Source organism: Anopheles coustani, chromosome 2 (assembly GCF_943734705.1).
Source record: "Anopheles coustani chromosome 2, idAnoCousDA_361_x.2, whole genome shotgun sequence".
NCBI lineage: Eukaryota > Metazoa > Arthropoda > Insecta > Diptera > Culicidae > Anopheles > Anopheles coustani.
This window is the reverse complement of record NC_071289.1, coordinates 6,022,385-6,036,966: the sequence shown is the minus strand read 5'-3', so window position 1 is coordinate 6,036,966 and position 14,582 is coordinate 6,022,385. Positions and strand designations below refer to the sequence as shown.

Genomic DNA, 14,582 nt, shown 5'->3' with positions numbered 1-14,582 from the left:
TGTGTTGAACGAGACAAGGACGAAAAGCACAGTACATTTGAAATGGTTTTGGATTGGTTTCGCAGCGATGCAACATAAATCGTTACGGATCGATTCACTCGGTGGTGAAATGGAAACATTCTTCGGGCCTCTCTGGAAGAAAATAAATTGGCCAACAAGCGGCGCAAGGGAAACGCTCGACGACGACGACGACGCCATCGTCATGATATTCTCGCAGTTTGCAGGGATTTTCGGTAAAGAGCTTCATTTGTCTTGTGCAACAGAATTATTTGAGGTTTTGGTGGTATTTCCCGCAAAAGTTTTACCAATTTCGATGCGAGTTGACGAGCTTTCAACCTTTTAATGTTTCAAAACCAATAAATGGACTCGTGGAAGTAAAAATATTCATAACTCATTGTCTACAAGCAGTATTTTAAAAGCGAGTAGTATGAAAAGGTTCGGTTTTTACTTATGCCGGTGTTTGCCAGGAGTTGATTGGAAGGAAATTGGTCTCCCTACCATAAAAGTGCTGGACTGAATTTTAAATGAATGACAATTCCGACCCTGTCCGCAAACTCACACAAAAGCCTCCATCAAAAACATGCGCCCGTCGCAACAAACAGCCAGCACCAGGATTCTCATTTTCTACCACAACCCTACGCTGCGACAAGCGTGTAGAGGGTTTTATTATAGCGCTTGCTAATAAAACAATTAAATTTGCACCACCCTTCACTCGAGTGCAGCCCGGGCTGGCATTCCATGATGCCACAAATGCACCACAGCTGTCGGGTCGATCTGGTGGATCTAGCACATACACACACACATACGATTCATCCGTCACGGGCAGATCAGCAGCTGCGTGGTCCGAGGGCGCTGTATGGTTTGTGTCACATGGAATTATAGCAGCTTTTGCTGGTGGACGGTGGACGGCATCAAAGCTTCCACCCACAAAACTGGAACACATTTTCAACTAGTGCGAGCTTCAGGTTCGTGCTTGATGTACGAAGCTATTGCTCAGAGCAAAGGATTTGGTGGAAAAAACAGCGGATCCTAAATTTGCTGACCAGAGCATAGTTGGATATGCAATTTTAATGTAATCACAATGGTTTCATGAGTTTGTTTTTGTACATTTTTGTGGATAAATAGTACAGCAAAAGCCAGTGGATGAATATTTGAATAGAAACCAACCGAAAGGCAGGGGCTGGGAAAGGGGAAAGTACAATAATGCCACTCATTTGCACCACGAGCAAAAAGAACAACATATTATATGCACTTTGGCACCGGGCTTCAGCTTGTTTAGAAAATGGGAAAGATAATTAAGGATAATCAGCACGACAAGTACCTTTCGTCAATTCGGTTCTAATCCAAAAAACACGCTTCAACACCAGAATCGATTCCATTTACTGGGGATTGGAGCGGCTAATGAGGGGCTCAATTTTGCCTCGTTGTAAAAGTAATGCTGCATCATTAGGGCCATAAAAGAACCTATCTGTTTTGCATTACAACGAAGCGGATTTTATGGTACATGACGCAGGGTTGCCACATGCTACACGGAATTGACGATGGAGGCGCATGGTGTTTGAGGTTCGATGGAGGCGCATGGTGTTTCATGTACTTATATTGCCTCGAAAAATTAAAATCGTTTAGTTCAAAAACCAATTTAAAGACCATCCTTTTTTCTGCTTGGACTATAAAACAAAGGATGATTTAACACTACCTTACATTGGCTATTAGGCCCTTTTCAGGAATGTTTCTTCCACAACCCTGGGATTAAAACTGTTTTTCTCTCTATTGTTTTCCACTTTCAGATACCTCCCGGACGGGCGATAAGTTCGAAACGATGTCCCGCAACACGGGCTATACGAAGTACATGAGCCTGAAGATCCGCAACGTCGGCCCGGCGGATTTCGGCTCCTACCGATGCGTGGCGAAAAACTCATTAGGCGAAACCGATGGACTAATCAAATTGGACGGTAACTGAGCCCTGAGATCCCATATCCTATCCTCCCAGGATCCCTCATCCCAAATCATCCAAAGGGGGAGAAAGGGCTTGCACTCCCTGGGCAGCGGACCGTAATCCTACCGATAGCCGATCGTGTCCAGCCGCAAGGACCTGGAAGCTTTTCAATGCAGCTAACACGCACTGCATCGCCAGTCTTCGGTTCGGTTCCAGAAGCAACATAAAACACTGGCCGAAAGGGAACTCGATAGGTGAATGCCATCGCGCCATCGTTTACCCCGTTTTTTGCCAGCAGGAACTTTCCGTGAACGCAAAATTGGACCATGTTCATTGCTTTGTCCGAGGTCATGAGTAAACAGGACATCCGATACTGAACGGTGTCCACAGGGAATGTGTCATAGGTGTTTTTTTTTCCTCCCCGAACGTTCGTTTACGATCCTGGGTTCGTTGGTGTGCGAAGAGAAAAGAGCGAAAGCGAAACATGGTACGCAATACCATCGTTCATCAAAACTCACCCAACGCCCCCAAACAGCGTGGGTAACCAAATTAGGACGAATCGGTGCGATTTACGAGACGGAAAAGTTCACGCCACCAAAGGGTTCCCTTGGCTAGGGAGACCCTTTTTTTTCTTGTTCACGCAGAAACGGATACCACAAAAAACGGAAAACCCGAGGGCGACGCATACCCGCGAAACCGGTGTGTGCGTGCACATAATAGTGGATAAACTTTTGATTTCGCTGGAAAATGCATTCCCCCCATTGTTTCGCTCCATAATTAACGGATGTTGTGCTTCCGCGACGGCATCCGCCGATTGGCATCGTCCGCATTCACCGCTTGCGTCGCTTGCGGGCCGGCGTTCGGCGCTGATCTCGGATTGCGCCAGTGTAGGCTTCGGAGGCAACGGCAACGCATGTAATTGAGTTTTCCCGAGCTAATGGAATTTCATCGAAACGGATCTACAGCCACACAAGTGCACTTCGTCGGTTCGAATAAAGGAATTCTCCGTTCTGGCCGACTGGATTTCAATACAAGAGAGATGTTGTGGCGCTGATTTTTCATGCTTTCCCTGAAAACTAGGAGGGTTACAGCGTGTACCGTGTTCAATGTGGTATCGATTTGAAGGGGAGTTTAAATGTTTCAATACATTGAACGATAGACGGGTGGCTTTACTGGATTCTTCAGGATTATTTACATTTTTATGCAAGTTTAAACCATATTGATTTAATGCGTCTAAATTAAAATAACTAACCCAAACGAACTCAACTGATGATCGTCATAATTTAAGCCACTCACCATGGAAAGGGTTTTATGAAACGCAACCAGCTTGCTATGATTGGTTTCAGGAAGCTGCATTCCGCTAACCCACGATAGGCCGAAATCGAAAAACCAATTTACCGAACCACCAATATTCGCTCCGACCGTCCCACTCTAGCGCTTTTCCGAGAATGACGTCGTATCGAGAGCACCGCAATGGCCGACACGGCCGGTGAGTTATTTCACTCGGAAACAATGACAAAACTTAGAGCTACGGAGGGTGCGAAAATAATGAAACAGATCAACCGAAGGCCCTCTTACATCAACAGTTATTTATCGCACAGCGTCCCGGAACCGAGCGAGTGCTGGCGCGTGTCCTTGTTGTTGTTCCACTTCCCACAGCACAACACCACCATCACCACCACAACCGAGCGGACACCGAACTAATGATGCCTTTCATTTGCCTTCGGTTTTTTAATTTATATTCAGAAATACCGGCCCCGACGACAATATTGACAACCGAATCACTTTATAACAATCGATCAAAAGGTAATTTAAATGTAAATTTTAAAATGTATTTTCATTTCATCCATCCGATGTGCCCCTCCCTTCCCCAGCCGATCTCACCTTTCCCTCCCATCACCAGCCACTTCACCCACTCGACTGTGGGGCGTTGGGTTTCCCACTTTTTCCAGCCAAGCCCTTCCCTTCTCCCATCACCACACGGTGTGAGCGTATTCATGAGAGCACTTCTTCCATCGAACCGTGTTGCTGCTGCGGTTTCCTGATGAAACCGTTCTTTTTTCTTCCCCCGCCCTATTTCGTTTCATTTATTTCGTTCGTCCTTCGTCGAGTGTTCGACCGGGCGACGTCGTCCGCAAAGAAACCAAAAACCGCACAGAAAATACCGATCAAGTGGGTGAATTGATGATTTTCCCTCGCAACTGCCTCGAGTTGGGCGGTGAAATGTTCATGTCCTGTGCCATTTCTCTCTCTCTCGGTGCTCTGTTTACGGTACCTTCAATCGGGCGCCCTTGGTTTTGGGGCCGTTTTTGGTCGATAGCATTTTTACGTTCACCATGAATGGCAAATGGTTTTTCCGATGCAAAACATGATCAACTTTTCCAATTTCGGAGTGTGTGTGTTTTTTTTCCTGTTTTCAGGTCAACAATATTTGTTTCATTGGAACCGAATCACTATCAATCAACATGTCTATACTCCTGTTTGCGATCATGCATCGGACTGTGACGTTCGATCGTTTCATTCATTTTCCCTAACACCTGACGAGTGCTTTCGGTGCCCACTTTAAATTTCCCTTCCACTGAATATCAATCCTTTTTCATCAAGAAAACCTCCCTCGGTGAAGATCACCCATTGCTCAATATATTTTCTACCAATCCCTTCCTTCTCAGAATTCAACCATCCAAGACGAACATGGCGATGATGTTGAAAATGTCACCGATGATTTGATGATACTGTTGAGTCTTTTGAAAAGTTTCCAAAGACTTTGCGAAAAGAAGTTTCCATGAAACTTTATTCCTCCGACACCTTGATTATGCAAAGCGAGCTTCCTTTAAGGAAATCAATCTTCGAGCTCTTCCTCGGGGAGTTTTCACCAAGATTCGTCTTGTACGACTCTTCAAACGCGCCTCTTCCGTCTTTATTGGAAAACTTGCGGTTTTGGGGATATTTTCTGAAGAAAAACGACACAAACCACTCCCAAGAGCCAGTTGCTGTGAAAAGCTTCAAAGAAGTCCACTGGTTAGTGGTACTTTGAAACTTCTTGGTCAGCAGTTGTTTTCCCTAACATTCTTTTGGTTATTTGCGATGAGTTTTAATGTCAAAAATACACATAAAGCTAAAGTGTTCACCACTTTGTTCATGATTACCATTTGTTTTACTCAACTTATTTAAAAATTAATTATTTAATGAACCAACTTAACACATTCTCACGTACCATTTCAGGTCGCAAAGCAAACAAAAAACACGACCCCATGATGGTGGGAGACTATGGAGTCGAAGAGTGGAAAGAAAATGGTGAGTTTAAGTCCCCTTTGTGGTGCCCCATTTACTCAATGTGCTAAATGTATCAAATGTGAAGTGTAACATTCAACAATCCACCAAGTACCATCCTCACTATTTGCATGAAAACCTCCTAGATAACAAGCTCTCGGTGGTAGAGTATCGGAGCGTAAAATGTGGTTACAGAAAAGGCACCCCGTGGTTATCACTATATCACGCGTGAACTATTTCAAATGTGGAAATCAGCACCATCCGAAACACCACGTTCACCACATTCCACTCAACTGGGATTAGTTTTGCCATTTATATCTGAAAAATGGACCAAACGACATAAAAATAAGGTGGCAAAGTAAAAACTGAATTGATTACAAACCACATATCACGACACGGCAACTACTCGATTGTCGCGTGATGTGGCGGTGGACAATCAATTTTCCATGGACAATCCGTGCTGGATTCACCACCACCTAACTAAAGTGAAGAGAGAAATAGGTCGCCAAGCTATGAGAAAAAAACTAAATACCAGTTAAAACAGATACACACAGAGGATAGGAAGAAAACCACGAGCAATGGTTAACAAAAACTGTGAAAATTGTGAAAAAAGCGATGGAAACAATCGATTCAACAAATAACATAAAAGAATTCCTCCGAATTGTACCAAACAATGACGTGCCCGGCTACCACTCAATACACGTAATGGAAAACACATCAAGCTAGAAAACCGAAGCGGGAATGTGTAATGGTTTACTGCACACCGCTTGGGGCGCTTGTGTTGGCCCTTTTTGGTTCGCTCAATAAAACTATTCTCCCTCCGAGAATTAAGACCCATGATTGCGCCAACCGTCGAAGTGCAACACTCTGCGTGAGTGGTGCAAACGTGTCGGAAATTTGGTGTATCCCGTTGAAATTTACGAGTCAATTATCACTTCATTGCCAAAACCACCACTTGTGTCATTCGTTTGGATTTTTTTCTTCTTCTCTTGTTTTGCGAATGAAATCGGCATAAAACAATGCAACACAAGGGACATTGGTTGAGCAAAAAGTCAAATAAATTGCTACCACAGCCGATCCGAAGTTGTTGAGTGGAACGAAAGGATATTGACATTTTCGAGCGGTTTTCGGTGTTAAATTGAATTGTCAAGCTGTTGACTTTTTTACCGGATCAAACGTTTTTTTAAAGTGTTGCCTTTAAATTAAAAACTTTACACCCCGGCTTGTTTTGATCCACAGCATACTACGATGTTTAGCTTCGGTTATATTGTCAGTGTTTAAATGAACTCGCACACATTCGCCAAAACCCATCAATCACAGTGGCTGCCAGGAAATGCTTTATAAATTGCCATGCTAATCAGATTATCATTGTATCATAATTAATATCTAGCGCTGCTCAAACCCAACACTATTCCTGGTAGTAAGAAAACTATGACGATTCAATTACTCCCTGAAACATAAAACTCCAATTAACACCGACCAAGCACTCGAGTTCCAGCACAGGTTCCGGACTCAGCTGGCTCCGTCGGTAATTGCAAATCATGCAGCGATTTTCACCCCGAAAATGCGATTCCAACCCGAATCCCCGCCCAGCTGTCCCGCGGCATCCCCGGTTTCCCCCCAGCGTAGCCAATAAATCTTTGTAACTCATCTCGGTTAGACGTGTTTCGCAGCTTGTTAACAAATGGGGTTTGTTCGTGTTCCACGTAACCGATAAGGTGGTGGCTGGGAGCGGGGGGAGAAGAATTTGAGAGAAGTTACGAAAGGACCCCTAGGAGAACCCTTCACCGAGTTCGGTGTGGGCGTCAAACGGAGGAATCGGCGGAGTGGCCTCCGGGCGCACATTATTTGTGCCGACTGTCCCCGGGAGGTAATTAATTACATCGGGCTTTTCCGGAGGTCAGCAAGTGAGTGAACCGGGTGCCCACTTTGACAGCTTTGACGGGGAATGAGAGAAGCGGGCAGCAACGGCTGGGGACCGTTCAGCTCTTCTCTCCGGTCCGGGGAGATGGTTGGGAAGTGGCTTGAATCTGTCCTTCTGGCCGAGGACAGTCGCACTTTTCGTTCCTTCCGTTCCCGGCGTGAGAAGGTGAGAACAGAAAGCCTCCTCGGCGGGAAAGGACGGAAGCAGTTCGCAAAGTACAATTAATTATGTTCGAGCGTGCCTCAATTATTCGCCCATTTATCAATGCAGCTCGCCCGGGGAGCAGCTGCAAATCGATTCCGGGCGCTCAAAACTTCATCCGCGGGCGACGCTGGAACACGCGCCCCTGAGACACAGCCTCCGGTGTAATACTAATTGTACTACCTTCGATTTCACTGCGACTCAACCCTCAGGAAGGTAGCACGAAACCGGTCTCGGGATTTGGCGAGAGCTTAGCAAAGAACACCCCACGAACGATCTGCAAATCACTGGCTTCGGCAATCAATTTTAACCACACGCATGCGATGCGATTAACATTTTATTCCGCATCATGTCTCAAGCCAGCCTGGCCCAAGATGCGTGCGTTGGCGTAATCTAGGCCGTCTTCTAACACACTCTTTTCTGCCCTTCTCATTGCAGGTCCCTCGATACGGCATCCACCGGGAGCGTTCCACAACGGGGCCGCGTCTGGCCGAGGTATTCACGCGACGTCCTACTGGTCATGCTGCTGCGGCTTGCTTTTCCTGCTGCAACTCCTGTCGATACTATCGCAACGCCATCTGACGGGTGATGGCAGGAGATGAAAGTGAATAGTGCAACCGATCGCCATCGTTAGCCATCGCAGTTGGCGGGTGAACGTATCCAATGCTTGCTAAGATCCGACCGAAAAGAGTTTCCGCTTCTTGGAAGCTAACGAGCTCTTTTCCGTGGATGGAAAATGGTTGCGTGCATAAAAAAACCCACGCCAACGATGGAAGAACAAGGTGGACACTCGAGCCGAAAGCAAACCGATGGGAACGAAAATACTTCCGTGCGATTTCAAACCGAGTCTCGCAAACCAACAGCTAGTCAAGTAAGTAAGTGAACGCGTAGTCAAAATCCAAATCCGGAAGCGAAGCCTCTCTTACAAAGGGAGCCCGTTGTAGGCAAATGAAGTAAAAGTATGTTTCTCGTCATCCGGCACGGTTCCGTGGCAGAAGGAAAGGTTGCCATGGTGATTATGGAAATGAATGCACAGTGCGTTGCCATATTGGAAAAGGGTCTCTTGCCAAGCAAGCGAACGAACAACGCTTCCACCGATTTTGTTGCACTGCTGCTTTCGACCGACGACGTCTGATTGAAACAATCCAGCAGGATTAAACATTTATTTCAATGTCCAACATTTTCGTCCGTCGGAGGAAATGCAGAGAAATAATTTATTCAGTTCATTTCACTACGGTTCATTTTAATGGGTGATGTTGTTCACACCCTCGTAAGGATGCTGTGCAATTATTAACGAAAGAACGTTTTGCATGGTCGCCACTAGGGGCATGAATGAACGTTTCCTTCTCCAACGGACCCGGTGCCGAGATTAGTGTTGAATCGTAATGGTTAAGTTTAAGTTACCTGTAGCCGCAAAGTATATAAAATGCAAAACACTGGAATCATTAGATCTGCTAAAAAAAGAGGAAGGGCAATACTGAAACTCACTGTAAATAAAACAAAAACCGCTATTCCGCTATACGGTAAGATCAAAACGTCAAATTCACCCTCGCTCGACTGCGCAGGGTTGCGGTTGTTTTAGTAGAGGTTTTAATTTGTAAGTGCATAGGCAGCAACAATCGAACGCCACTGGTCGAATTTGAAAGGAACACGCCGGTCGTAATGACGACCATCGAAAATTAATAACTCTGACTGGGCGCGAAGTCCGTTTCCGAAGCACCCTTGTTCGGTGATGGCCGGTGTGCAGCACAATTCACCGGTATGAGATTACGTAGCTCTTTACTTCGAGCCTCCACTGCAACGCGTTCCATTTGATAAACGAGCCACTAAATGCTGCTCTCCATTTACTCGCGATCTTCAGCCATCGTTTTCGTGCGGTGTAATTATGAAATGGCCCGAAACGTTTCGCACCGATTGATGGGTGCGATGATTATTTAATTGCTTTTATGGCCTCCGCAGTCGAAAGCGCGAGGTAAATGGAAATTTATGGGCCGGTTTCGAGTGATGGTTCGCTGGAAGCGTGCAATTACGGTAGGGTTTTCTAGCAGCGTTGAAGTACATTCGATCGCCTGATGTTGCAGTCTTCTACAAATTGCATCCAAATTGAGTTTCCTTCGAGTGTTTAGTGGGTGTGAAAAGTCGCTATGGGGCATTTAACTAATTGAAAAGTAAGTTTGATGCTACGAAATGTTCGAACATTTGCCAATCATTTCTGGTAATGAGTGATTTAATGCAAGCATTTCACATCAAGTTGATGAGTTGTAACTTTAATGTTGCGTAGAGCTGCTTATAGCTCATCTAATTTCATTCATTATATTTTTCAACCGGATCTGGAGATACAACAGAATATGCTATCAACAGAGAAAGAAAAAGCGGAGATATTTTATACCTAACATGGATTTCTACTCTCTGCGGGACAAAGTTAATTTTCCGATGCTTCGACGAAAAGCTGATCCAAATTGATGCATTGACGAACAGCCAACCACACACAGTCTCGTATAATTAGGAACAAGTATGCAAAAAGCTCTTCAATGTTGGAGCCGTCAGCAAGGTAAATTATTAATCAATCCATCACCACACCAGGGTTTGATTATGGAAACCGAATCGAATCAGTTCCGTCGAATGATTGATCGGTTTGGAAAGGATCGATACCTTGTTGGTCGATATCCGTTGCGTGGAGAATACACGATGCCACTGCCCAAGTCCTCGGGATCGATGCCTCTATGAATTTCCACTACCTTCGAGTGGAAGAAATGAAGCGAAGTAATCAGCAAAAAACTCACTAACAAACCGAAGCAAAATGACGACTCGACGAATATTAGTGGAAAATCGATTCCTGATGGCTGCTTCCTGACGCCAAACCCCACGGACATCTCTTCCATGGTAGCTTCGGGTAAGCCACGAATGATAAATGAATCGTTGAATGCTGTATTGGGAGTCTTTCCGTTCGATGTCGATGTCTATCTAACCTTTTGCATAATGTTTTCAATCAAAGCAAATGCAAGCAAGCGGAAAAGCGAAGCAGCAACACACGCCAAGAGAGCAGGAAATGGCAATTTGACCTTGGATTTGCTTTTTTGGGGAATGCCGGGAAAGCCATCAGTGCGCGTCCTGGTACGGAGAAGATTAGGATTTGAATAAATGATTGAATCAACCACCGTTTTGAGTCTTGATTTTCAAGATTGAAGGCTCCATCTTCCGTCTGAGGTAATAAGTTTCCTTCACTGCCCCGTCTTCATAAAATCCTCTTTACCATACCGGCAGAAATGTTTTCCGTTGGTTTGGGGAAAAGATCAACATGCATTCGGAGGCATGGAACTGGGGAGTGGTATGTGCGTCAAACGAATTGGAAAACATGCCAGTAATAATGAGACGACTGGCAAACGAGCAAAGCAAACAGACCTATGGACCGTGGGCAGGAGGAATGAGAAAAAGATGCTGAGATTTTACCGAAACCGAAATGCCATACGGAATCGGTTTAGCTGGAAGGGAAGCGGGAAAAGCCACATCAGCGCACGGGATCGTTGGAAAATGTCATGAAGGCAGTAAATGCTTGAACTGAAAACCAAATTATTTTCCTGCCCACGTCAGCCGTGGAAACACGTCGGGTCGTTTTTTTTTGTTTGACTTCTCCTCCCACTGGATGGTTTGTTTTTTATTGGGAAAACATTTGCTTTCCTTGCAATCGGCAAGTGGCTTTTCGTGGTTGATCTGTTATCCACCGAATCGATTCGATTCGAACGAGAAAAACCGATCCAAGAAAAATTTAAACTCGATACACAGAAACATCCCACCATCATAGCATGCCAAGAACGTAACGGTCTCATTTTTCAAATATTGATTGAGGTGAGGACAAAAATAATCCACCATGAAATATGAAGGTTGTGGAGAGATTTGATTTCTTGTTTTTGCAAATGAAAGCAATATTGCTATCGAAACGTATGTGCTTGCAGCTAATATTGGCATAGCGAGTATGGATTATCCGACAGAGTCGGAATTGACAAACCCATTGATCCGGTACTCAACTTAAGGATGCAGAGTACTTGAGATGTTTTGGTACTTCACATTGTGGAACGAAAATAACTAAAAAGAGCACAGTAAACAGCTTGTGTACAACCAATCAAATTCGATCAGCGCCCATCGATTGACTGTGCTGTTTTCATATCCGTAGGAGCACTTGTTAAAAAGTAAACCAGAAACCGACCGGGGAAAAAAACTAATCAATAAGTCTCCCACTCATCGTCCCATCGTTGTACAGCTCGTTCGCACGGGTTCTGCCAAAAAAAAAAAAGGTGTAAATACTAGTGTAAAAGGCATTGCAAGGCGGTCTCACGACGGGCAGAACAAATATTCCCACTTCGGTTGCGGAAGCAAATAACCCCCGAGGACCGGAAAAGCAAGATACGAACGAACGAAGGAAACAAACGTGTACAAGCAGGATTCAGCCAACGAGAAACGCATATAGTTGTGATCGCTAACGATCAAAATGTGTACAATATTTAAAATAAAAACTAGAACACCCGTAGCAACAAGATTACCAGTACGCAGAACGATAAGTATGATATGTAAATAATTGCGCAGGGAGATTTAAAATAAGTAAGCAAACCATTCTTCTAAGCCTCTAGCTGAACAAAGAAAAAAAACACAAGAAAAAGTAATGACAAAACATAACACTGCTATATGCCCTAAGTGATGCGTTGTAGAAGCAACAATTGCTGTTTTGTGAAGTGAACGAAAAAAAAATGTAAAACGCGTGAGAGGTTTAGTAGAGCGATGTTGAAGTGATGTTGGCGAAGCGAACTGAAGGCAATAGAATGGCAAAAAAAACACATCAAAATAAAAATGGCAAGAGACTGTGTACGGATGGAAGCGTGTAGTGCTGAGATGTTTAAAAGATGTAAAGAGCAAAGCTGCATGAAAGGAGCGAAATGAAATAAAAACAAACAGATGAACACATTTGAAGAAAAAAAAACAACACTACCACCATATCGGCGTTGCAACACTGTTGTCTGTGACTTTTACCCGTTGAGAACGATCAGCTTCGCTCAATGTATTCGCTTAAGGAGGCCGCCGGAATGACGAGAGTGAACCCCCCTCCTCCTCGCTCTTAGGAATAAAGCTACTGCTGATGTTGTTGATGACGATGACGGCGATGCAACTCGAGAGTGCAGTCGGCCCATTTTCCGGAGGACTTTCGAGATACTTCTGGTGTACGCTCAACGAGCGCTTTGCATTCTTGTGTGTGGCCTATCATGCGATGGGGATTCTAAACGCCGTACCCTCTCGAGTGGAATACTTCACGGAGGGTAGTCGTTTTCATCCGCCTCTCCCTTCCCCCTAGCCAGAATGCAGCTTGAGCACACGGACACACGCTAAATATTCGCCCCCTCGGGGCAGAAGGTGCCTTCATCAAAGCGCGAACGCAACAGCGAGCAACCGACGCAAGGAATTCTGATTTAACCACTTTGCTGCGAGAAACAAACGAAAGCGGCTTCCAGAATTGTTCGGATCGGAATTCGTGGCGTTTTCCGTGGCGTGTCTCGGGTGCAAGCCAAAGGGAGGGAATGGTTTTTGTCTTCGCTTATGCCCCCCCAGCGGTTTGTGCCAGGACGAAATGAAAGAAACAAATGAATGGAAAACGGGGGAAGGATAAAGTGTCAGTTCTGAGGAGTGTAGCATTTCACCCAGCATTCCAGAGCATAACCGAGAAGGAATGGGAAAACCTGTTGGAAAATGTGGGAACAACCAACGAACATACACATTCAGAAGGTAAGTGATGCGGGCCAAAACCACGTCACGATCGCTAAAGTGCCACGCTGTGAATGGACATCATGAGTGTGTTGGTAATGGCACTCTAAGCTGGAGCTAAAACAGAACCAGTTTTTTTGAGTGGTAAAGGTAAGTAGTATGTAGAAAAGAGAGTACTAGCTCAACATGGCTATGCAAATTGCATGTGTTTATCAGCATTTTAAATATAAGAGGTTAACGTAACAGCATTTTCAAGATGGAGAGTTTAACGATGAACCCACTTTGGTTGAGGTCACGTCTCTTGCACCGATCAAAAAGATGAAAAAAAGTGGGTGTAATCTTCTTTCATCACTATGTTAATGAACAACGCCAAGCTGGAGCACGATGTATAATAAATAAATCCAACACATCGGTCGGTCCTCCTCAGCTAGCGTTATCTGCCACGACCAATTATGATGTTGCCACGAATTAGCGCCCGAGGATAAATATTTCCCAGCACGTACAGCTGGTCCGGGAAAACAACCTGGACACACCGGGATGTCAGACGATACACTCGACATTTCCACCACACATACACACACATCCACACTCGTGTGAAGTTACTAGACACGTTAGTTCATCACACTAATTACACACTCATCCTTCTCACTTTTCACCACCGGAAGGACCTGCACTTCCGTCCGTGCTTGGATGGAAGGAAAAAATATAAATAAATACAGTACGTGCAAACACAAGGGAAGAGTGCGTTCCGGAAGCCCCGGATCGGAAGTGAGTGAACAAAGAGCTGCAGCAATAATATCGTTACACCGTCGTATGCCTTTGTCTCGTCGAGCTGTTGAAGCTGTTGATGGGTTCTTATTCATTTGTTGTTTTTTTGTGAGGTTCTTATCTCGTTTTTCACATTCTGACGTGTGCAAAAAGGGATAGGAAGTGATTTTGTGGAATTAAGAAAAAAAACGGAAATTCGCCAAAGGTAGACGTGGAAAGAGCAAAAGGAAAAATTATCTAGCCGTTTCGCATGGTGGTGGTAAAAACTAACCCCAAAACCTCATGTTCCCGGAAACGGAGTTATCGCCGTCCGGCTTCCGATAGGACACTTGTTTGGCCGCTCGCTGCACCAAGGCGCTCGTTGACCGAAGAACCGTCAACGAACCGGTTTGCCGATGAAAATCCCCATCCGTTAATGCTGTAATCCCCTTTTAGCTTATCCTGCACGTACACAGGATCGGTGTCATAGGGAACCCACACCGGGAAGGGGGACAAGGGACAACGTGCACCAGGAAACACGATGGAAACCGATACCATCGGAGGCAAAACGGGAAAACTCGCTCTTTCCCTTTCGCTCCGAGGCAAGTGCAAAACACTCCAACTCACCAACCGAGGAGGTGGAAAAGCGGTTGGGGGTCAGCATTTCCCGAGGAGGAAAAGATCACCCCTCCTCAAACACCTCCCCCCGGGCGAGTCAGCACTTCGTCGTCTTTATCGTTTCCCTGGCAAGGGAAG

General features: G+C 45.1%; 1 protein-coding gene across 1 annotated transcript in view; it reads left to right on the top strand.

The window, feature by feature from the left end:
- The window catches only part of LOC131267710 (lachesin), a 33,185-nt gene extending 25,252 nt beyond the window's left edge, over positions 1 to 7,933 (top strand). Inside the window, exons 8-11 of the mRNA XM_058270651.1 lie at positions 1,788 to 1,952; positions 3,683 to 3,742; positions 5,159 to 5,230; positions 7,770 to 7,933. Coding sequence (XP_058126634.1) covers positions 1,788 to 1,952; positions 3,683 to 3,742; positions 5,159 to 5,230; positions 7,770 to 7,933 — 461 coding nt within the window. The remainder of the gene's footprint in view (positions 1 to 1,787; positions 1,953 to 3,682; positions 3,743 to 5,158; positions 5,231 to 7,769) is intronic.
- The last annotated feature ends 6,649 nt before the right edge of the window (positions 7,934 to 14,582 follow it).